The following is a 24,584-nucleotide window of genomic DNA, read 5'->3' as shown; positions in this document are numbered from 1 at the left end:
TAAATAAGGCAGAGTGTATTATTTTTGCTCAAGTGTGGATTTGATTTTACTGGTATTTAATTCAACTTTACTTGCCCAAAATAAGCATTTGATGTCAAGCAAAGAAAACCTGAGTATGTTTCTAATAGAAACATACTAGAAACTTTCTGTGTTAGCTGCACTACTTTCAAATGTAGAGCTGCCGGTGGCATGCATGTTAGTAGGTCTGCCGATAGAATCTGGCTTGTAAAGACTTGGCCAGAACCTTGTGTACTATCCTCTAACAGGAGCGTTCAACTTCCTGCCAATTAGTGAAACACTCCTTGAGCTTAAAAGGGGAAAATCCACAGGGTACACCGAATAGATGCCTCTTTAAAATATGCGCTGAAAAAAAATAACTTGGCTATCTAACATCAAGCGGGAACATAATTAGATTTTTGTCTGTTTTTTTTTCCACCTCCTGGTTTGATGTAATTTGGTTATTAGGTCAAGGTTAGAGGCTGTGCGAGGACACACATATTATGACCACCAGAGGGAAGCCTTGCATAGCCCTTTCAATAAGTGGCTTTAATAAAAATGTTTTCTCCACTGGCACAACTTATTTATTGTGGTGGAAACTGCGTCTCACAATGTTTTTCATTTTCTCTGGCTTTATAGCGAAAGAGCCTGACATGCTTCACATTCCTACTCTTTCATAACATGTTTACAAGTACATATGCACGAACGCTTCATATTGGTGAAGAAAGGCCTTCACTTCCTTTTAATAAAACATCATCTCATATCCTCGAATAGCGATAGATTTGCTTTGAAAACAGACACTGGAAAACAGTCACAGGCAAATACCAAACAGTATTGCATGGGATCTCCTGTACACATGCTCATATTTAAGCACATATAGTATAAAATATATAAATATACAAAGCATTTAACCAATTCAGTGCACTTTTCAGTATACTTTTTTCTCAGGATTGCAAAGAAAAATTATATTATCATAAAAAAACAGCCTAAATGGTGTGATGATACTTTGCTGTTATAAAATCGGTAGGATTGGCCATAGCATCAACAATGCTACAACAGGCTACTGCTTCTTAGAAACACCTACATGTAACATGCACCCAGTGACGGGGCCGGAAAGTCCGATTGTTCTCTCTGGAACAGGAGTCTTCATCTCCGTGCGGCACTTTCAAACCCAAACAGTCGTGGTGTTTTCTGGATGTTTTTCCTACGACAAACAGCAATAATTTGAGCATTTCAAAACCTCATTCACTGCCATTCACAAATTTATTCGGGAATAAAAAATATGTTGAGTGCCATTCCCGAATTCGTTTGGGTTTTGTTTTTTTCTTGTTTGGGTGTCGATAAAGCGCTAACCATAGTATTCAGCAATATTTTTCCTTCCACTAGGGGGCAGCGTTTCCTTTTTCCGTGTTAGCACTTTCTTCCAGCTTCAGCTGATGTTAAAGCTCTATATCAACTAATATGTATGTACTGAATTGTATTTGATAGCCACCTTCATTTCAAGCTCATATAACTCCAGACCCATATAATTTAGGAATTAACTCTTTTTTCTGATCAAGAAAAGAGTCTAAGGTTTCTTACGCTGCATTGAATGTTTATGTAGTCCTAAAAGTCAATATTCTGTGGGTCCTGGAATTTGAGTGACAATGACAAAAACCCTGGCACTGGACTGGAGACAATAACCCAAATAGGACTGTATAGTACCTCAATTTTTCTTATGGTGATACTAGTGCAGCGTGTTCTACTGGAGACAAATTCCTTGTGTGTTCTACATACTTGGCAATAAGGATGATTCTGTTTCTGAGTTTTGCACGTCTGGCAGTGAATGAGTTAAAGCTAACATGTGGCTGTTGCAGCTTGTTATCATACCTTCTGCTCCTGAATGTACATCACAGCATCATGTACTGTGACAAAAATATGCTGAGGGTTCATGTGGTTCATGAGGCCGCTTGATGTGAGGATCTTTAAAACACTTTCTGGGGGAACAAGTCAGAGACCAGAATTATTATTTTCCGTGATGTAAGATTAGAGAAAACCCAATAGGCATGACGGCAATGGCCTCACCGTTACAGCTGGACAAAAACACATGAAGTCCAACTTTCTGGCATTCAATGCACATCTGCAAATCAATCAAAATCATTTGTTGGGTGAAGGCGGAGCCAGGAGACGCTTTCGATCCCTTTCCACGCTAACCTGAGTAAAGAGCTTCGCTCCGGCAACATCAACAAAGATCACGTGACTGCAGTCGATCAGTACTGCCTGGACCTCGTGCTCTGTGGGTCCTGGAGACCGCAAAATAAAAAAAAAAACGTATACAGCTAAACATAAATGAGTCCTTTGACATAAAACAAAAAGAATAGACAACCATCTAAATCTTGTAATCAGATCTTGAAAATAACAGTGATTTCAAATCAAATCTATCACTGTCCACAAGTGTGCCATTTCAACGTGCAGAATTTGACACACATGCTATACAATTGTGTGTATGTAGATTGTGTTTTCAAGAAGAGTACTTCAGAGAAAGACTCAACTCGGTAATTGCATATTTACATGGTTCTGATTTCCCCGTGTCCGCGGCATGCATACTTTGTCGTGAATGCCACTCCTTACCAGGTTTGAAGAACTCATTTTCTGAAGAAAAAGACGCATTTGCAATGCCTCTTTCCTGAAGAATGACAAAAGCCAGAAATGTCGAAAACGATTGTGTATTAGACCATTTCATCATTTCCTTGGGGAGTTTGCAGTTTCAAAATAATCTTGTCTTATTGGTCAAAACAGACATTGGCACGTGTGGCCCTGTTTTCGCAGGGGCTGTCAGGATCCACAGTCTCACTAACTAACTAGCACTGAATGTTATTGCTTTGAAGATTGCTTTTTGAGGGGAGGCAGCGGCGGTGTAGCCGTGGCGAGTGTGGCCGCAAGAGTGTGAAAAATAAGTAACACCTCAGAATTTCCGACTTCTCTTTCTTTCTGGTCATTTTTCCACAGTCATTGTGGATTTAGTTGACAGACGCTCCCCAACGTACAAACATTCAAGTTACGACGTTACCGTACATACGAACATTTTTGCGGGTACAGTATGTCGAAAAATGTTCGGACAGAGATACTGTAAGTAAGATTTTGTATTGCGCGCCTTTTCCCGAACTTGGTTGCGATTGGCTGCATACTGTACATTAAAGGATGTTTCCTCGACGGACACCAAGGCTGACCAATCAGCGCCCGGCTATGCTGAAGTGTTGCCAACGAGTTCAGGTCCCGATCCGCAGAGGTCGCTTACGATTGGCTGCGTAGAGTATGTGGGCGGGAAGGAAATCCTTCCCAGTTGAAGCTCCAGGAGAACGCGATGCATAACAAAAAGTCATGGCTGCTGGCACGTAATTCGGTAATTATGTGCCAGCAGCTTCAGTAATGGCTTACAGAAGACCCAAGGATATACAGTATGTCGTCGTACTACAGTAGGTGTCAATTATTTTACAACTGTTAGAGCGTCTGTGTTTTATACTTCCGCGTTCTGTGTTTGACTTCAACATACATTCCATACAAAATATAGCACTGAAGCAACTTACGAACAAATTCACCTTACGAACGACCGCTCGAAATGTATCTCGTTCGTAAGCTGGGGAGCGTCTGTATATCAAATAAGTGGAGCATGAGGTGTTTTTCAATGATCACTTGTGATTTTATGGGTCTGATTTTTTTTTTTTTACTGTAGCGGATGATTGCAAGTATTGGACGTACCACTGTGTTCACATTGGTCTTTCTTTCACGCCTCTCCAGAGCTTTTCTGGCCTTCTCTCGGCTGCGGATCTTCTCAGGCGTTAATCCCAACAACCGACTCATCTCCTCCCGAAAGAAGCTGCGATTTCCGTAGTAAATTGGCCCATTGTAGGTCAGGATCTTCATCCCTGGGACTTCATAGCACTGAAAGATGAAACAGACATGCGACCTTTACATTGAATTGAGGTGGTAGACTAGAATCAGAATCAGAAGACCTTTATTCGTCCCACAATGGGGAAATTTGCGTGGGAATGCATATCATCTGTCTGAATGTCAGATTCTAGTCCCTGGAAAGTGAAGTCTGAGATTGCATGAAGCATGAATGAAGTTCTTTGCTGGAAACGTGTTGAAAGATGGAGACTGTTTTACTCATTGTTTCGTGTGTGGCTAATATTGCATCTCCTGACAAAACGGGTATCGAAATGAGATTTATTAGGCATCCACCACGCCATTAGAACTTGAGCACCTTTGTTTACATACATCATCTGGTGCAATGAAAATGGGCAGCATTTTCACAGCCCCGCTTTGTTCAGCAGAAAGGTTGGTTCTGTCGGACAATCTGCGGTTGGATGGATGCATGGCTTGAGGAACCCGCAATGAGAAGAAAGGAGCGTCAGCGCAGAGCGCCGATGCGTATGTGGAACTGTCGCTGCTTGGAATTGAAGCGGATTTATGTGGGACAGAAGATGAGAGACAATCACTTTTCGTCAATAGATGCTCGAGCGTCATGTTTGCTTTCAACATTTAGCTTGTAGCAGACGTGCACATTCCACCATGACGTCCCTGATCCTCTGGTGAAAAAGACGCTTTGATCCTCTCCCCTTTCATCTAGAACTGCTTCATACGACAAAGAGGGTTCAGAAAGTGCTTGAGAATGAATGACTGTGTATTTGTGTTGTCATATTATTATTATTATTATTATTATTATTATTATTTTTTGTTCTTTTGACTTCAAGATGGCGCTTCGATAGTGGCTGCCTTTACAGTAGCTCCTGTATTTTGTTCTTCTACTTATTTGTTTCCTTTCCTCTTCCTTTCATAATTTTCCTGCTATGAAATGTAAATGTCTACACTGCGAGACTAATTAAGGCTAATCCAATCTCATTCAAACCAATCCAAACACCATTTTTTTCTTGTTACAAAATGAGATATCTATTTTCACTTTCCAGAGCCTTTAAGATTAATGTCAGTTATTTTAGCATGCTCTCACCTTACTATGATTCTCCAGAGGTCTGTATATTTCTGTGTTGCTGGCCCGGCCAAGCACAGAGCAGCCAGCCCTGATGAATGAACCAAGGTTCAGAGGATGCAAACAACATTTCCTGACAGACATTACGTAAGCCTTTTCATTTACTAATGAGACACAGAATTTGGTCCAACATCATTACATTATTAGTACAACTAAATGTAACGTATTTTCCGGTGTATAAGGTGTACCAGTATATAAGGCGCACACCCAATGAATGGTGTATTTTCCAACTTGTTCCATATATAAGACACGCTGGACGATAAGGCGCACCTTCAATGAATGAAAAACGTTTTCCAAATATAATATAAAAATATACAAACATTTTCCAAATATAAGGCACACCACATAAGGCGCGACAGTAGAGGGTGCGGTTATGCACTACTTCTACAGAGGGAAATGGAGTTGGTGGGTGCCGACAGTAGTTGCGAGACCGGTTGTGGCTCAATATTACTTCTGATATAAGACGCAGGGTCATCTTTAGAAGAAAACTGAGGCTTTTGGGTGTTCCTTATACACCAGAAAATATGCTGGAGCCTATCCCAAGTGTCTTCGGGCACGAGGCGGGGGACACTCTGAATTGGTTGTCAGCCAATCGCAGGCACACAAAGACAAACAACAGTAGCTCTCACACTCACACCTAGGGACAATTTGGAGTGTTCAATCTGCCTGCCATGCATGTTTTGGAATGTGGGATGAAACCGGAGGACCCGAAGAAAACCCATGCAGGCCTAGGGAGAACATGCAAACTCCACACAGGGAGGCCGGAGCGGGACGCACTGTGAAGCGGCCATGGTAACCACTAGACTCCCGGGCCGCCCCAAAAAATTATAAGTCACTATGAATTTATCAACAAAGACAAAAAACGTCAATTCTTTTGGATGTTTTGAAAAAAAAAACAGAAAAAACTAAAATCATGTACCTTTGCGTGCGGCAGATGACAGTCATCATTGAGAACAGCACCCCAATGGCTAAGCCGAGATCCACGTTGAGAACCACAACAGACAGCCACGTCACCACCCAAACCATCTGCATCAATACAACATTTATTTCCGAGTGAGCCCTTGACAAATTTGGCATGAGTAGACAACCAGGTGATCAGAAGTTAAAGGCAGATGTTCCTGTTTCCAAAACAGACAGATGAGCACCGCTTCAATATGAAATTGAGAGAGACCAATTATCTGTGCTTCAGTTGCTGATCGAATGGTCACATGGGAACTAATTAAACATCTTCAATCCCTGCTCACGGGAGTCTGCTCATGCCGCGGGACTACATTCCAGAAAAAATCCAATAACTTGGAATCCTTCACCCTGATACAGCCTTACAAAGTCAATTTTGCTGATTCTCCACAGTTCCGGCAAGTCCTGGAACTGCAGGAACATTTGCCTGAGGCTGGTCACGTTGATGCATGCCAGCACTGCCTGTAGACAAACAAACAGAGCAGTGTGAGCCAAGGTTTGTCTCTGCTCCTTCACCTTTGACATTGACCATAAATTCACCTTAGGTAGGAAGTGGAAGAGGGGTCCGATAAGCAGCAGAACAATTAGTACCACAAGACTGGTGAACAGACCAGAGAACTGCAGAAATAAAACACACAATTAGTTCACTCTGAGTCCTAAAATCACCAAAATGGTGGGCTACAATTATTACACAATTACATAAGATTTTTTTGGGTCTTATTCTTTGAAATATGGACATTCTATGAACCGCCTTGATAAATATGGAATAAAATTAAGTTTAACAAGTACTAATTGTAGTGAGGTATGTGGTTAATAGATGGGTTGCATCTCCATAGAAGATGGAGAAACCATTCTAACACTGGCGTGAATGTCTTCCGCTGCTCACCCGCAGACAAAAAATATTATTATTCTGTGACTGTTTTGCGTTTTGAAATAAATACAGATAAATAAATTCTTATTCTTATTATTATTATTACTACATTAACTACTTATGGCAAACGCCACACTACTGTCAGTGTTCTTGGGTTGGCTGGAACCGTATCTATATCAGCAATGTTATTTATGTGTTTGCACCATCCATATTTTAACTTTATTTTAAAATTAATAATAGCACTGCTGACACATCCAAAAAATACTTGCTTGAGAAATTTTACATGAATGTTTATATCACATTATAATATAATGTGGCAGTGGCGGGCTGTCAACGCCTGCAAAGCCTTCTCTGCTGGCCTAACAATATCTGAATCACGGATTGATGTGAATTATATTTTGTCTATAATTTTTTATTAAATAATTCCAAATTGTCTTTCAACTTCCTCTCATTACTTTTCCCCTGTTACGCTGCTTCGAGATGTGTTTTGTGTTTAAGCATTTAACTAATCACATTTCAGCCATCATTTGTTACCAGGGTTAGAAATCTACCTGGATGCCTTCACAATCAGTTCCACAGAAGGAAACACAAGGAAATATCGATGACTCTGTTGCTTAAACTAATGTCTGTTGCTTTAACCAATCAGATTTCGAGGTGAATACGCGCAGGGCCTTCTCGCAGGCCTGGATAACGTCAGAGTTTTTGCAAACTATGATTGGCTAGTCACCAATCATCGTATCACTTACCGCAAGAGCATACTGGCCAGAGCTAGCACACTATATCAGTAGCAAGCTGCATACGCAAATATTATGTATTGGATTGGATTGGATTTGCCTTTATTAGTCTCACAGTGGAGACATTTACATTTCATAGCAGCAAAGTTATGAAAAAAATGAAAGTAGAAAGTATTTGATTTAATAGCAGTTTTGTCAACTCACAATGGCTGAGGAGGAGAACAAATGGATTTGGTTGGAGATTTACTGTTCAAGCCATTTTCAAGTCGTACTTTTCAAGAAAAAAATGGACATCATAAAGAAAGGTTGTTCAGTTACTGTATTTCCTGGCTAATGGTACCCTCGAGTGCAGGGGTTGTTGCGTCACACGCGTGTATGATTTTGAAGTGCGCTGTTCAACACTTTCATGTCTTTCAATTCCTTGGTCTCCTTGATGTGCGTATCACCCTGACGCATAGCACACGCTTGCAAATTGTATAAAAGGAGCTGTCGCGGGACAGAGAGATGGGGCGAACCACGGGGCAGAATCATCTCGGACTCACGCCCGGCCTTACGCCCGGCCTTACGCCGGGCGTCGGACGGACATCACGGCTCGACTTGCTCGACTCCACGCCACGATCAAGCGCTGAGCGTCACCTGCCTGGGAGATCTGACAACGAACCTACTTACAAATAAAGAGAACCATCAAACTCTTTAGGGTGTCCAAAGTCGTTCCTCAAGGGCCGCTGTCCTGCCTGTTTTCTAGCTCTCCCAGGAGCAACGCACCTGATTCAAATCATCAGGACCATTTTGATGCTGCTTCAGAGCTGGCTGATGAGCTGATCATTTGAATCAGGTGTGTTGCTCCTGGGAGAGCTGGAAAACAGGCAGGACAGCGGCCCTCGAGGACCGACTTTGTACACCCCTGCTCTAGTGGATTTATAGTAAATCACACCACACTTTCTTCAGTCTGGAGTGATTCAGGCGTAGCACTATTGAAGGCCCAGCGATGAAATCCACGGCCCGCCACAGTTACCATAAAGTTACTCCACTGTGATGTGATTTTTCTTCATCTTAGAACCTACCTGAGTGTATGCCCCAGCACTTTCCAGGATGTTTGTGGTGGCCAGAGTGGCTGAACTTGGGAAACACGTGAAAAAGGAAGACACTGTGTTGGAGATACCGTGAGCGAGCAGCTCCTGCAAGCACAAGTTATCCGACTGGTAATAATGGCTTGAGCAAGTTTTCTCCACGCCAAATTTACCTGGTTGGGATGGATGGAATAGCCGTGCTTATCAGCATAGATCATTGCCAGGGAGACGGATACAGCGTAGCTAACAAATGTGATGGCAACTGTGTCTCCGGCAATGTCGGGAAAGGTGTGGAGGGCAGGCATTTGAGGCTTTGGGAATCTGAAGGGTGGAGGAACAAAAGTAAAACGACACATATTTGTTGGGTTGCTGTTAGTCATTTGGACGACTGAAGAATTACCCAGCTGGAATGTGGCCAACGGTCTCAATGTCATAAATGGAGTTAAGAGAGAAAGCGTAGGCCACACCCGTGGCAATAATCACCTATGCAAGCATAAAACAAATGTACACACCCACACACACAGAAATTGTTAATTCCCAGCCTGTTAATTTATTTATGATAAACTAAAATGTCAACAAATTTCAGCTGAATCCTGCAGGAAAATGCATCTGTATTTTGGGTTGCATACAATGACAACTTTCTTACTACTGTATTTTCCAGTGTATAAGGCGCACCCAAAAGCCTTAATTTTCTCCAAAAGATGATCCTGCGCCTCTTACGCAGGTTCGCTTTATATGTGAAGTACAACAGCAGGTCTCTCAACTCCTGTCAGCAGCTAACGACTCCATTTCCTACTGTAAAAGGAGCCGTGCTTTACCCCAGCCTCTATTGAGCGGCTCATGATGTAGTGTGCCTTATACATTAAAGTCACGTTATACCGATATTCTCGGGAGTCGGAAAAAATATCGATATAACCAGACTATCGATATATTCGATCCTGCGGCATGTAAATTTTCTCCTTGCGTTCATAGAAATAGTATCGTAATAAGCAGTACTATCGATATAACGAGACTTTACTGTATTTGGTGTTTTTTTATATATCTATATGTTTGGAAAACCTTTTTCATTTATTGAAGGTGCGCCTTTATTGTGCGGTGCACCTTATATATGGAAAAAGTTTGAAAATACACCATTCATTGGGAGTGCTGCTGATACGCCGGTGCGCCTTATACACCGGAAAATAAGGTACTCAGATTCTGCTGTGAGGTCACCTTTAAAAACTAACATCAATAGAACTCTTCAGTTTAGTTTGGGCTGGTGTATTTTACCGAGCTAAAACACTTTTGGACCAACCTCGAAAAAATAAAAATAAAAACATTTCTATGAATCAGATTGACGCAGGGATGTCCACAAAGAAGAGTCGTTTAAAACCAACTTCCTTCATTGGTGTTGATAGTAATGTAATGTACTGAGGACACCTAAACAAATGCCCCATACAAGTGTTTTCTTCCGTTTTTAAGCAAATTAGCCCAAATAAGTGCTTGCCGTGGCTCCAGGTAAAATCCAGATAAATCAAACAATATACTGTACTTATGTGACTATTACAGAACCTGGAAACTAAAATAATGATGAGGCTGTGTTACAATCGGCATGAGGAAACAATATTGTAGCTAGTTTGATTAAGGCAGCTACAGTTTGTACTCATGATTGCTTTATATGTGCGTTCATCCATCCATGCTTTATCTGAACTGTTTATTCTCAGGTCACACACATTCTGGAGACAATCCCACTCTTGCTTTTTATTTATCTAGCTTTCCAGCTGTCTATTTATCTAGCTAGCTAGCTATCTATTTGCTATTTGTTAGCTATCTAGCTGACCTGCTGGCTATCTAGCAGTTATATAGCTATCTAGCTATCTATCTAGAAGCTATTTATTAGCTCTCCAGCTAGCTTTCTACCTATTTGAGTTACTCCCGGGTTGAGTGAAAGCTGACGTGTGTGTCTGCGTCTGCTCACGCACAGAAAAAGTTATCCAGTGATTGTTAAATGACCTTGAGAGTTTTGAAAGGGACTTATAAATGAAATTTATTATTATTACTTGTCTTCATACAGAAGGTGGGGTACATCCTGACCTGGTGGCCCGTCCATCGTAGGGCACTCATAGACAAACAACTTTTTGCATCAACAATCACACCTAGGGATATTTTTCAAGTGTTCTATTAAACACAAAAAAATCCTGTGACTGTAAAGTGTCCTTGAGAGTTTTGAAAGGCGCTTAGAAATTAAATGTATTATTATTAGTAAACTCCCACTCATGTTTTTGATATGTGGCAGAAGAACAAGACTCCAACTTACCGTGAGAATCTCCACTGGGATGGGTGTACGCAGGCGCTGGCGGTAGCGCGTGTTGATCTCTTTTACTGGGACCAGCACCGCCAAACACACCAAGGAGATTAAGAGCTCCGCGATGTTACTCTGAGGAAGGTTCTCCATTACAGACGCTAAAGTCTAAACACACAAATCGATTTGCATATTTGTATATTTTATGTTTTGTTTTTATATTTTGGAAGATTTTTCCCTATCCCTGTCCCTACTTTCCCCTTTTCAAAACATATACTGAACAATTATTTGTGTAAATTTTGTGGCATTCATAAAGGGTGCATTTAACTCATTCACTGCTATTCCTGAATTTATTCGGTAATTGAAAAGCATGACGTGGAGCACCATTCCCGGATTTGATCGGGTTCTGGTTTTTCTTGCAGAGGGGTGCGGATCAAGCTCCGGTCAGACCTGTGGCAATGTTTTTCCCTCCCACGAAGGAGCAGCATTTGCCTTTTGTACAGCTGCCCTCACTTCAAGCTCAGATAACTTCAGACCCATATAACTTACGAATGAACTCTTTTTCTGATGAAAGAAGAGAGTGTAGGGTTTGTAACACTGCATTGAATGTTTATGTAGTCCTAAAACTCAATATTCTGTGGGTCCTGCAATTTGAGTGAAAATTGCAAAAATCCTGGCACTGCAGTGGACACATTTTTGCACATGTCTGGCAGTGCATGAGTTAAAGATGAATAAATGAATCAGCACTCCCCAACAAATAATATTTTTGGGGATTAATTAAATGGCCACTCAAAGGCGGCCCATCCCTGATGTAGACAGCCATGGACCCATGTTATATAGATGACAGTCTTCACATTATACTCATCTGTAGTATCAGCTACTGCACTAACTGATTAACCCCTAACAACAAACCAATATGACATAACATCTATGCAAACAAATATGTTTCCTAGCATGTGACGTGAAAGCTATTCAGCCATAAAGTCACATATTCCCAATTACACTGCAGCTCTTGCACAACACAAATTGTAAATTCAAAGCAGACTTGACTGCAGTGTGGGGGGAGAGGGCATGACCGGTATGTTGCCTTTTTTAAATGTCACCCTCTTCCAACACAATTTATTTAAATGAGCAGGATCGTTATTATGTTTTGTTTGCATCAGGTGTGTTAACTCATTCACTGCCAGACCATGTGCAAAAATTGGTACACTCCATTGCCAGGGTTTTTTTTTGTCATTTTCACTCAAATTGCAGGACCCACAGAAAAATCAGTTTTAAGGCCACATAAACATTCAATGCAGCATAAGAAACCATAGTACACAGGTGTCAAAGTCAAGGCCTGGGGCCAAATCCAGCCCGCCACATCATTTTTTTTTGGCCCGCAAGAGCAAATCAAACTCGTGAAATTCCATGATGCTTGCTAAATTCCTAACTAACAATTCGTATTTTTGGATGTAAACCACAATAACAGTCATTATTCTTGAATTCAGATTTGAAAACTAGTTATTCATTAATTTGTTGTGCGCTCTTTATGTAATATCTGGAGGGGATTAAACATTCTAATCGCTTCCCCAAATTCATAACGGCCCTCGAGAGGAAATAATCCTAAATTTTATTTCAAGCGCCTTTCAAAGCTCTCAAGGACACTTTACAGTCACAAACAAGCATAGATACAAATAAAACCACAACTACAATGTGGCCCGCGGCAAAAAAATGACTTTGACACCCCTGCCTTAGACTCTCTTTCTTCATCAGAAAAAAAGAGGGAATTCCTAAGTTATATGGATCTGGAATTATCTGAGCTTGAAATGGGGAGACTCTAGAAAAGGCAAATGCTGCCCCCTCGTGAAAGGGAAAACATTGCTAGAGGTCTGACCAGCGCTTTATCGGCACCTCCTCGCAAGAAAAACCAAAACTTGAACAAATTTGTGAATGGTGCTGCACGTCATGCCTTCCAATTCCAGAATAATTTCAGGAATGGCAGTGAATGAGTTAAAGTAGAGCAAGAAAGAGCTCTAAAAGAGGCATAAGATGGCTCTCGACCAGTTATGTCCAGCTGAAGGCCTTGAAGGCCACGGTCCTGCCAGTTTTCAATCTGACCCGGCTGCAACACACCTGATTCAGATGATCATATCATCAGCCAGCTCTGAAGCAGAATCAAAACTGTCTTGATGATTTGAATCAGGTGCGTTGCTTCCTTCCTTCCTGCTTATCAATGTGTCACTGTAAAGAGCTCTCTGCTCACCTTGAAGAGAGAGAAAATCCCTGTGTGGCGAGTGAGGCGAAGCCCCAGCATGCTTTGAAGCTGTGAGCTGGTGACATGAAAGGCAGCGGCACTGGTGAATGCTTTCACAATTGGCTCTGACAGGTAGGTGGAGAGGAAGCCCAACTGTAGACCAAACATACAGAGCTGGAAGACAAAATCATTCATTGGGGTCATGATCCACGGGTGTGCCAAAATGGAGTGGCCTCTGTCATCTGTTAGTGGTCCCCAGGCCACCTCACAGAACCTTACCATGATAATTCCCGAGAGAAGTGCTACAGCTGAGGCCACGCTGATCTTCTGGAGCTCAAAGTCAACTCCTTCAGGTGAACTGGTGTTCAACTCTGGAGGTGTGGGGACCAGTTGCTCCACCACAGAACCAGTCATGAGACTCACCACAGCAAATGTACCTGCGACAAGTCATTGAGCCTCATGACAGTGACACAACGTGGCTAACAAGAAATAATTGCAATGAAGATGTACTCTACCTGTGGATACATGGCGACCGGTGCCAAAAATCATGTAGACGACCACAGGGAAGAAGGACGTGTACAGACCAAATATCGGTGCTACAGATGTGAGTAGTGCGAAAGCCATTCCTGAGTTGGGGAGGATAATCAAAACGCCAAGTCATGACAGTAAATCATCACAACGGTCATACAAAGACCCCCCCAAAAAATAAAAGACAAAATTGAGAGTCAATATAACACACCTCTGATAAAGACAAAGAATATTTGTCGCGTTTTGGTTTGTGACTAACGGGTGGCAATGGAGGGCTCCGCCTACAGCTGCACAGGTGTTGGTGGTTTTCATCAGTGGCAGTTAACTCATTCACTACCAGACATATCCAAAAATGTGTCCACGCCAGTGCCAGGGTTTTTGTCATTGTCACTCAAATTCCATTATTGAGTTTTAGGACTATATAAACATTAAATGCAGCATAGGAATCCTCTACTCTATTCTTTCATCAGAAAAAATGAGTTAATTCCTAAATTATATAATTGTGGAATTATGAGTTTGAAATGAGCTTGAAAAATCTACGCAATACATACATATTGGTTCATACAGCACATTAACAACAGCTGAAGCTGTAACAAAGTGGTAGCATGGAAAAAAGGAAAATGCTGCCCCCTTGTGGAAGGGAAAACATTACCAGAGGCCATGGCCAGCGCTTTATCGGCTCCCAAACAAGTTACATATTTACGTCATATTTTCAATTCCTGAATATATTTGTGAATGACAGTGAATGAAATAAAAGGACTCCCGCCATGACCATTCAGTGTCGGGTCATTGTCGGGTTATTTTCGTCTTGTTGGCTTTTACCCATGGTATTTCTTGCTACTTTTGACCTTTTTTGTTCTGATGACTTTGTTGTTTGAGATTTTGTTCCTGTCGACATTATTTAATAAAATTTGTCAAACAATAATAATATTAATAATAATAATAATGCCTGAAGGTCAACAATACCAATGGCGGCCGTTGTTAACCCGGGCCTCGACCGATCCGGTAAGGGATTTAGAGGTTTGATTCGCATATTTGTTTTGGCATTTTTTTTTTTTTTTACGTCGGATGCCCTTCCTGACACAACCCTCTGTATTTATCCGGGCTTGGGACCGGCACAATAAGACACTGGCCTGTGCCCCCTTGTGGCTACATTAATAATAATATTGATATTAACAATAATAATAATAATAATACTTTTAATTTACAATTGCCTTTCAAAGCACCCAAAGGACACTTTACAATCAAAAAGTACACTACACCCTGCTCCTCCCTCCTGCTTGCTTTTTTGGGGTCCTCCACCTAGCAAATCGTGACAATATTTCAATAATATTAAATAATAACAATTAATAGTGACTGTTTTTATACAAGCAAGTGCAAAACAATGTCAAATATTTGTTTTGATTTAAGTGTAGAGTTAGTGCTAATATAATTCGACAGTATATACTAATTTAAGTCCTCTGATTTTGACTAGCACGTTTTATTTTATATGTTATCATTTTTTGTGGGTAATTTCTGATGTTTTTGTCTTCTAGTTAGATTATGAACCTGACAATATTTTTTTTAAAGAAAGGTTGATGACTGACCTTGCGGGATGTGAAGAACGCCAACTGTGAGTCCGGCGATGGTGTCTCCTAAGAAGCATTTCTTGAATCGGTACCTGGGCAGCCAGTTCAAAATGGGAACTCTATGGCGGAGTAGCTGGAGGCAGGCCCGCCGTGAACACCTGCAGCGGCCGGCCAGCTTGGCCCAAAGCCGCACACTTGCACTCGTCTTGTCCTCCTCGGAGCCGTAGGCCTGTTTGAAGCGGTCCTCGGTAAAGATGCTCCTGTACACGGCCACGGAGGCGCTCATGGTGCCCGATTGGGTGGGCGGGGGTCGACGAGGTGATCAGATGACCGCTCAAGTCCCTTCTAATGAGTGCGGACACGCGTGGATTGTTTCATGACTTTTATAGCAAAGTCTGCCCCGGTTGCCTCGACCATTTCCTGCCAGCTCGACTTTTTTTTTCTTGTTTCACTCTTGACTTATTCCTTAAGTGGAAGCTGGAGACACGAGAAAAAAAAAAGAAAAGGTGAGCCGCTGCAGGTTGTCGTCGGGATGTCAGGCGGTCAAGTCCTCTGGGTCCTATTGCCCAAAATTCAAAATCCTCGAGTCGACGTGATGCAAAAGTAGTTCCTTCTTTTGTAGGTTTCGTGTACGCTTCAAGCTTTTATGGGTTTTATCCAGCTACTCTGCCTTTATCCAATCATTCCCCAAACATACAAGTGAGGGTAACCGAAAATCAGGGAAATGTTGAATCACCTCATTAGATTATTAGCTGTACACAACTCTCCCTGCAGTTGTTTCTTTAATACTCTGCCATATTAAAAACAAAAAAAAATGTATTTGAAATCAGAAGTCAAGTAAAATGATGTCATGATCAACTATTTGCATTGAATTGGCACATATGTATCAAACCTAAACCACAGTGTCATTTTGTGAGGTATATACAGTACAGTGGTGGGCCATAAGACCCAGCAAGGCCTTCTCTGCTATCCTAAAATATCCTAATCAAAGACTAATGTGAATTATATTTTGTCCGTTATTTCTTATTAAATAATTCAAAATTGTCTCTCAGCTTCCTTTCATTGCTTGTCCCTTGTTGTGCTGCTTCCAGGTGTGTTTCGTATTTAAACATTTAGCCAATCACATTTCAGCCATCATTTGTTACCAGGATCAGAAATCTGCCTGGATGCCTTCACAATCAGTTCTGCGAGCCCTGTCGATCAAATCTATCGATCAAAAAGTTGCTTTAACCAATCAGAGTTTGAGTTGGCAACAGTAGGCCTTCTTGAAGGCGCTGGCAACGTCAGAGATTTCTCAAATTATGATTGGCTAGCCATTAGCCAATCATAATATCACTAGCCGCTCATGATAAGTGTAAACTGGCCAGAGCTAGCACACTGTATCTGTAGTGAGTATTTTTGTGTTGATTTCGTAGCGGTTTGGTCAACCCACAATGGCTGAAACAGGAGAAATGGATTTGGTTACAGATATACTTTTCAAACCAATTTTAAGACGGACTTTCCTAGAATAGATGGACATCATTAAGAAAGGTTGGGCAGCTCAAAAGCTAGCAAACATAGCAAATAATATTCCAATGTTATGAGGTTATCATGAATCCAGACGTTCATAGTTAAAACCCGAAGAGATTAATGAGTGTATTTCTTAAGTTTCTGCAAGTCACGAGTTATTTCCTGGCCAACGACATCCTCTAGTGGACATGTAGCAAATCAGACCACACTCACAGCTGTGGAGTGATTCAGACGTAGCACTACTGAAGGCCTAGGTGTAACATGCACGGCCCGCCACTGGATATATATCACTAGCCAATGTTTTGTTGTTGTTGTTTGTTTGTTTGTTTTTGTTTGTTTGTTTGTTTGTTTAGTTTTGTTAGGGTAAGTTCAAGGTTGCAAAAACGTTCGTAAACAAATATTAATTGGCCAAAAACAGTGTCCTTGTGCATCAAGAATCTGAAAATGTCACAAGCATTTGACCTCACCGAGGTTGTGAATGTTTGCCAATGTTTTCCAGGGTTTGTTTTGCAGGTAATGTATTTTGCATTCTCATCAACATTCTCCAGATGTTCGTCAGATCCTTAATTCCCAAGCTACATGAAAAACACAAACACACATCTGCAGAACATTGGGAGAACATTGGTGACCTTGAACAAACCCTGACGTGACCTGGTATTCTCTGCTGGAGATATATTGGGGGGGTGCATGGATGTTTGAGAGAAATTGGATTTTGGTGGCATATGACATTGAACAATGAAATTGTCCGCATTTTCTGCCTCAATGAAAATTATCAAACACTGAGGCACAAAATACGAAGTAAACAGTGGTGATTTACTTTAATGGGTAACACTCTTACTACTCTTACTTATGTGTAACTCTTTCATCTAGAACTGCTTCATGTCATCACAAAGAGGGTACAGCAAGTCCTGAAGAATGAATGTCTCTCTGTGTCTTTGTTTTGTCATATTGTCTCTATGCTGTCATATTATTTGTTATTTAGTTTTTTTTTTTTTTTTTTTGTTCTTTTGACTTCAATACGGCGCCCCGAGAGTGGCTGCCTTTCCAACAGCACATGTATTTTGTTTTTCTACTTTCATTCCTTTCATCACTTTGCTGCTGTGAAATGTAAATTTCTCCACTGTGAGACTAATAAAAGCATATCCAATCCAATCCAATCCAATCCAACATGGTGTGATTTGAAGTGATGTGGGAGCTTTGATCTGCCCTCTGGACTTTAATGTTTAATACATGTGCTCTAAATTGGCCAAAAGGTGTAAATATGAGTGAAAATGCTTCTTGGTCTCTATGTGCTCTGCAATGAAGTGGCAACCAGCCTTCTTTACGACAGTCAGCTCTGATATGCTCCTGCAACTGAACTAAGTGTAAGCACTATAGACAGGTGTGCATATAAGCAGTGCAGAAATATGGTCCAGGAAGGCATCAAGTCCGAAGATATATCTGTATCACCTCCCGCCCCGCATTAAAAAAAACCTAAACTGTCAACACAAGCTTGCAGATGACTTGTGCAATGTATGTGCTAAGACATCAAAGTGGTATTGTCGGCGTCGCTGAGGTGTAACCCCAAACCAAGTCTATTAGCAAGGAGTTCATTTCCGAGAAGGATGGATGTCGCTAATTGGCGGGTGTTTAAACATGTGCAGGCTCAGAGGAAGAGTCTGGTACCTAAGACAGAGCAGTGAAACTCAATCACACATGTCAGGCTGGTTCACGGATCAAACCACACCTTGACTGTGATCAGAGCTTGTGTGCCCTGATTTGGACTGCTGCTCTTTGTCAGGCAAGGTCGACTGTAGTGAAACTCTGGATAAACAAATCGGATGCATAGCAACAGGGTTGGTGTGTGGCATAAAAGAGTCTCCATTTGGCTGTAGCTGCACTTTTAACCTATTATCGAACGACAGAGATTAGATAGGATTTGAGTGTGCGCTGGTGATGAAAAACTAACACTGATAATTCTCTGGGCAAATGCTAATGCTTCAACCAACTGCTTAACTCATTCACTGCCATTCCCGAATTTATTTGAGAATTGAAAAGCATGATGTGGAGCGTTTTTCTGAATTTGTTCGGGTTTTGATTTTTCTTGCAGGACGGGTGCCGTTAAAGCGCTGGTCAAACCACTTGCAATGTTGTTCCTTCCCAAGAGGGGGCAGCGTTTGCCTTTTGTTCAGTCATCCTGATTTCAAGCTCAGATAATTGAAGACCCATATAATTTAGGAATTAACTTTTTTTCTGATGAAAGAAGAGAATCTCTTCTTTCATCAGAAAAAAAAATCATTTCATTTCTGTGAAATGTAAATTTCTCCACTGTGAGACTAATAAAGGCAAATCCAATCCAATCTCAGGTGTTTTACGCTGCATTGAATATTATATAGTCCTTAAACTCAATATTCTGTGGAAAATGTAATTTGAGTTAAAAAGACACAAACACTGGCACTGGAGTGGACACATTTTGGTACATCGTCTGCCAGTGAATGAGTTAAAATGGCTGATCTCTTGACAGAGCTGCCCGGTCATCGGTGGAGAAACTCAGTGTGGGACCTTAACTAAACCACGCAATTGTTAAGGAAGGACGGATTGCCACAAAGAGAAGAAAAAGGCTATATATACACACCATATACAGTATACTGTCCATATACCGTACATTGTACGTATACGGTACTCACCAACATTAAAAACCAACACAAAAAAACCTTGGACTTCTGTGCATTTTTCTATTGGCTGTTTAATATGCAATACTTGCAACTCTATTCAGACGATTCAAACTCTGACGGCAGCCACTGAAGAAAACCGGTGGCAGAACAAGTACATTGTGTGGCACTGCAGTTGTGATAGCTTCGCTTGCTGGATGGTTGTTCTGGTACAGTATGTCCCATTTGAAACTGTGCATTCAAGTCACAACACAACACTGTACATTTTAAAGGTTAATGCATATACTGTATGTACAATATGCATTACAGTACGACTGGTATTCTTTTTTTCAGTTGCTTTGTGGTTACAAATTGAATCATTAAAGGCGGTTGTTAATTTGATCATTGCAGTGTTGTGTATATAGCACACACCGTCAAGGCCTGTAAAGCCTTCTCTGCTGACCTAAAAATATATGAATCACTGACTGATCAATTCTATTTTGTCCTTGAATTCTTATTAAATAATTCAAACTTCTCTTCCAGCTTCCTTTCATTACTTTTCCCCTGTTGCGCTGCTTCCAGACGTGTGTTTTCGTATTCTTGCGTTTAACCAACCTAATTTTAGCCATCATTTGTTACCAGTGTCAGAAATCTACCAGGACGCATTCACAATCAGTTCTACGGGCGCCGTCACATCGAACGTGTCGATCAAACTGTTGCTTTAACCAATCTGATTTCGATTTGGCAACCCAAAAGGGGCACCAATGCCCTCTTGAGGGCTACAATGTCAACGTCAGAGTTTTCCCTACATTATTGGCTCGTCACTAGCTCTGCTAGTCACTGCTCTGATCACAAGGCACTAGTGACAAGAGCATACTGGCCAGAGCTAGCACAGTGTATCAGTCACGAACTGCATATTGTGTTGATATAATAGCAGTTTTGTCAACCCACAATAGCTGAATGAGGAGAAGAAATGGATTTGGTTGGAGATTTACTGTTAAAGCCATTTTCAAGACAGACTTTTCATGAAAAAATGGACACCATTATGAATTGTCGGTCAGTTATTTCCTGGCTAATAGTAACCTCTAGTGGACTTGTAGTAAATCACGCCACACTTTTTTTCAGTCTGGATTGATTCAGACATAGCACTACTGAAGGCCTAGCAATGAAGTCCACGGCTCGCCACTGATTTAGCATCATAACTGTTCACAACCTAGCATCAGTCTCCAGTTAGCCTCAACTTGGAGGACGGCCATCGTACCTGGGTTCTCTGGTTTGTTCACTATAAGCCAAATTTGAAGAACCTCTGAGGAGGTACGGTGGGAGACCTCTGTTGCATGACATCATTCAGCCACCATTGGTATGAACATTCAGCCGCTTCCTATTTGGATAGTGAGTCACCTCATCAGCTCAGTCACAAGGGAATTTGCTAATCGTCCCACATAGTGTGACAATGCAGGGGGCCACTCGAAACATTTTGCTCTGATGTGCACTTTTAATGACTGTTGAGGATTTAAACCAAATCTTATGTGATGAAAAATTAAGGGTTGCAAAAGACACTGCAGGACCCATGTTGATAGGACATCCAGTGATGCGCGAAAAGAGGCGATACACTTTAAGAACTTCTAAAAAGACATGCATGTGTGGATTTATTTATTTTTTGCACATCATGTTGCTAGCATGTTGACATCGCCTGAAGTGGAGAGATGCACTGATATAAAGGGACTTCCTTTCAATTTCAGGAATGTAGGCCATTGTGTTGATCAGCACTGGAGGATTTATGAACATACAGTAGAAACGATGCAGTTTGTCTGTGAGCTGTTTAAACAAGATGTTAATCAGTGGTACAAGGAACAATGCACTGAATAGGAATGGGATACGGAATGTTCACCGCAAACAAGAAGAAACCCTTTTTGCACATTCATACTGGAGAAAGCATTCTAAAGATTACATTAAAACAACAGCAACCGGACTCAAGTGTGCAGTTGCACAGAACTGAAAGCATTTTGAAATGTACTGGAGGCTGCAGTCTTGTGTTTTTTTAATGTTTTTTTTTTTTTATTTTTTTAATCCAAAATGAAAATCTGCCTGAAAACAAGTGCACCATACATCATCAGCAACCCTACAACATGGGCTTCCATTGTAAAGTTTCTGGCATTATCTGCTCAACCTATTTCATGATTAAAAAATATCCTGGTCAGACTTTTTTCTATGAGTGTGATGATAAGAGTCCATATTATTCCACTGTGAGACTAATAAAGGCATATCCAATCCAATCCAATCCAGTTATCCGGTGTTTAAGGCACACCTAAAAGCCTGAATTTTCTTCAAAAGATGAGCCTGCGACTTATATGCAGGTGCGCCTTATATGTGAAGTAATGTTAAGCCGCAACAGGCTTCGCAACTACTATCAGCATCCACCGACTCCATTTCCTCCTGTTGGAGAAGTAGTGTGTCACCCCAGCCTCTACTGCAGTGCCTTATAATGTGATGTGCCTTATATTTCTAAACTTTTATATATTTATATTTTTATTATACTTGGAAAACCTTTTTTATTTATTGAAGGTGCGCCTTATACTCCGGTACGCCTAATATATGGAAAAAGTACACAATTGATTGGGTGTGCACCTTATACTCCGATGCGCTTTATACAACAGAATATGCGGTACCTACAATAAAAGACTTGTGTAATAGCAACAGGTTGAAGGTAATATGAATCTATCATTGTCACGATCTGGTTGGCGACCAACGGGTGGCGCTGTCGGCCCCACCTGCACCTGCACAGGTGTTGCTCGTTCCGATCAGTGGCAGACTGTCACCAGAGGTATTGTAAGTATATTCCACTGTGTAGCATCTCCAATTGTAATTGCTCCGTTTTAGCTATTAACTGCACATCCAAAAAGTGATTGACATTTGCCAGGGGACTGATGTTGAGGCTCTATGGCAAACAATTACCTGTTTTGTAGTGTAACCACTTTGATGGAAAGTACGTAACTTAATTGGTTCCCAGACAGAGTGTGTAAGGCGAAAAGGGTTTATCGAAAAAAAATTCCCATAGGAAACCATTAAAATTGGAATAATCTGTTCCCGGGTTTCCATGAAATATACTTTTCAACTAAATAAGCCTTAAAACTACACACAACATACATTATTCTATGTATATTAAATGTGCTATTGTGTTGTAATGAAAGAAATACGCTGCATTGTATCATAAAGTCACTTTATTTACATTTGTGATGGTCATTGATGGCTTGATGGAATGGCGTTGGAGGTCGAAGGTCAAAGGGAATTGCTGTTTGGAAAGAGAGGCGCATTACATGCACAACTGTGCTGTAAAATAAAGTTTTATTTACCTTTTTGATGGTCGTTGATGGCTTATGGAAGGAGAGTCACCTTTCATAAGGACTGTTGGTAACTTAACATCTGGTGCTGTTCGGTCATGTGCTTCCGCCGAAGATCACTCTGCCAGCCGTGGTGGGTGTGTATTATGAAAATAGTGCTTATTATAAGGTTTAATTTTCATAAATTTGACCTTTGTAAGGCGAAAAGTTTGTAAGATAAGGTGTTTGTAAATTGAGGTCTCACTGTATTGTGTTATATTTGGCGAATGTTTTTGTGATTCAGATTTTCTTGTCGCATTGAAGTTCACCGTCTCCCCCTCATGCCGAGTGTATGCTGGTCTTTCTATTCTTCTCGTCCAAGGAGAGGCTCCAGTGCTGTTGTTCCTGGAATTGTTCTTTATCTGCTTTATGGGATGCGTGTCCCGGTCCCCCTCTGGCATGTTGGAAATGACCTTGTCTCTGAGGCTGAGTGCTGCTTGTGTCCCTGTCTCCTTACCTCTCCCATCCCTTTCCGCTCAATGATTCTATTTATCCATCAGTCACTCCCCTCATGCTGTTGAGCTGTTTACTCTACCTTGTTGGGCTTCAAGAGTTTTGCCTCTAAATTAAAAAAAGAAAAAAAAAAACATTCTGGCTTTGTTATTTTGCTGTCATTTATCAGCCTCGCCACACAACGTTTCTGTCAGGTCTATAAACTGATCACAGAAGTTCAACAGGCGTTTGATGTGCATTGAAACTACTTGACTATTATTTTTTTGTTATTGGATGCTCTATAAACAATAACCCAAAGGTAACTGTATAGTGCCTCTTTGCAATTTTGCACAACCCTGCTGGACAGAATATCGTTATAATCATTGTAGCTCCAGCTCTGTACTCACTTGAACCACTGTCACCTTGATACTTTGCACGTGGTCTCACAGTTATTCCTGACAGGTACCAATTACACTAAGGGATTAGATTAGATTAGATTAGATTAAAGTACATTAGATTAGATTAGATTAGATTAGATTAGATTAGATTAGATTAGATTAGATTAGCCTTTATTAGTGTCCTACATACTTATCTGTCATGTCTTTTTTATGATGATGCTAGTGCAACATGTTATACCAGAGACAAATTCCTTGTGTGTTCTACCTACTTGGCCAAGAAAGATGATTCTGATTCTGATTGCTGATGCATTTTTTTTCTGCAAGGTGCGTCTTCTTGTGCTCCTCTGACGACCTTTCTTTTGCAAGTGGTCCATACTTCTTAAGGGTCGCATCAAAGAGCGCCCATGGCTCCAACTGGGTGGCCAATAGCTTCTCATTTCCTCTCAGTGTCTGCAACCATTCAATGTTGGCGTGCTCCGTCAGGGCTGAGCGGACCCCTGGGAGTCCCCCAGAAACCTCGGAATAGGCGCTCGTCACTGCTTCCTGCTCATTTTAGAGAGTCCTCAGAATGGAGCGCCATTGTCCTGCCTGTTATCTGATGGCCCCAATGAACAGGCAGACAAAGCCTGAAGACCCCCCCCCCCCAATGCACACAAGCGTGCGCCCACACACGCACACACACACACACACACACACACACACACACACACACACATTGTATTGGGGTGTGTTAAAACTGAAACTTGTCTACAGTGCAAATGAAAAAGTGTATGTTGAAGGGTATACATTTATACACCCATTGGAAGATCTACAGAAGGCAAAAATGGCTGACAAAACCATGAGAAAAAGCCTTTGTTGGAAGGTCCCACCTTTTCTCTGTGTAAACTCTCAGTTGTACAGAAGTGGTCCATCGATCGAAGAGGCTTCGTCAGCTAACTAAAAAAAAGGCTGACGAAGCCTCCAAGAT

At 41.3% G+C, this 24,584-nt stretch overlaps 1 protein-coding gene across 4 annotated transcripts; it reads right to left on the bottom strand.

Annotated features, from left to right (window-relative positions):
* Positions 1 to 385: 385 nt before the first annotated feature.
* Positions 386 to 15,810, bottom strand: slc26a10 (solute carrier family 26 member 10). Of its 4 annotated transcripts, none has more exons than XM_088990548.1 (18): positions 15,287 to 15,810; positions 13,688 to 13,798; positions 13,452 to 13,609; positions 13,182 to 13,325; positions 10,952 to 11,104; positions 9,056 to 9,138; positions 8,829 to 8,976; positions 8,650 to 8,784; positions 6,521 to 6,598; positions 6,347 to 6,442; positions 5,943 to 6,049; positions 4,985 to 5,054; positions 3,736 to 3,918; positions 2,608 to 2,662; positions 2,191 to 2,279; positions 2,062 to 2,116; positions 1,867 to 1,973; positions 386 to 1,201 (listed from the first exon to the last, which is right to left on the bottom strand). In XM_088990548.1, exons 1-18 carry the CDS (start codon positions 15,552 to 15,554, stop codon positions 1,163 to 1,165), a joined length of 2,079 nt encoding a protein of 692 aa, XP_088846674.1. In that variant the 5' UTR covers positions 15,555 to 15,810; the 3' UTR covers positions 386 to 1,162. The 4 variants fall into 4 exon arrangements, 3 of the variants coding, with proteins under 3 accessions (XP_088846674.1, XP_088846520.1, XP_088846601.1); XM_088990394.1 differs by having other exon boundaries at positions 388 to 1,201; positions 13,182 to 13,346; XM_088990475.1 differs by having other exon boundaries at positions 389 to 1,201; positions 8,650 to 8,763; positions 13,182 to 13,346.
* Between the last annotated feature and the right edge of the window lie 8,774 nt (positions 15,811 to 24,584).

The sequence above is a fragment of the Hippocampus bargibanti genome, linkage group LG01 (genome assembly GCF_051943395.1).
Source record: "Hippocampus bargibanti isolate YZ-2025 linkage group LG01, ASM5194339v1, whole genome shotgun sequence".
Lineage (NCBI taxonomy): Eukaryota > Metazoa > Chordata > Actinopteri > Syngnathiformes > Syngnathidae > Hippocampus > Hippocampus bargibanti.
Note: the sequence above shows the minus strand (reverse complement) of the source record. Positions and strands in the feature narration are given on the sequence as shown.

Bases quoted from the DNA above. Each gene is read 5' to 3' on its own strand.
- slc26a10 (XM_088990394.1), bottom strand. From the start codon at position 15,554: ATGAGCGCCTCCGTGGCCGTGTACAGGAGCATCTTTACCGAGGACCGC. The intron at 9,139-10,951 runs GTAAGTTGGAGT...ATGCTTGCATAG, and splicing joins TCCCAGTGGAGATTCTCACG to GTGATTATTGCCACGGGTGT. The intron at 1,202-1,866 runs GTATGATAACAA...TGTTTGTCGTAG, and splicing joins TGTACATTCAGGAGCAGAAG to GAAAAACATCCAGAAAACAC.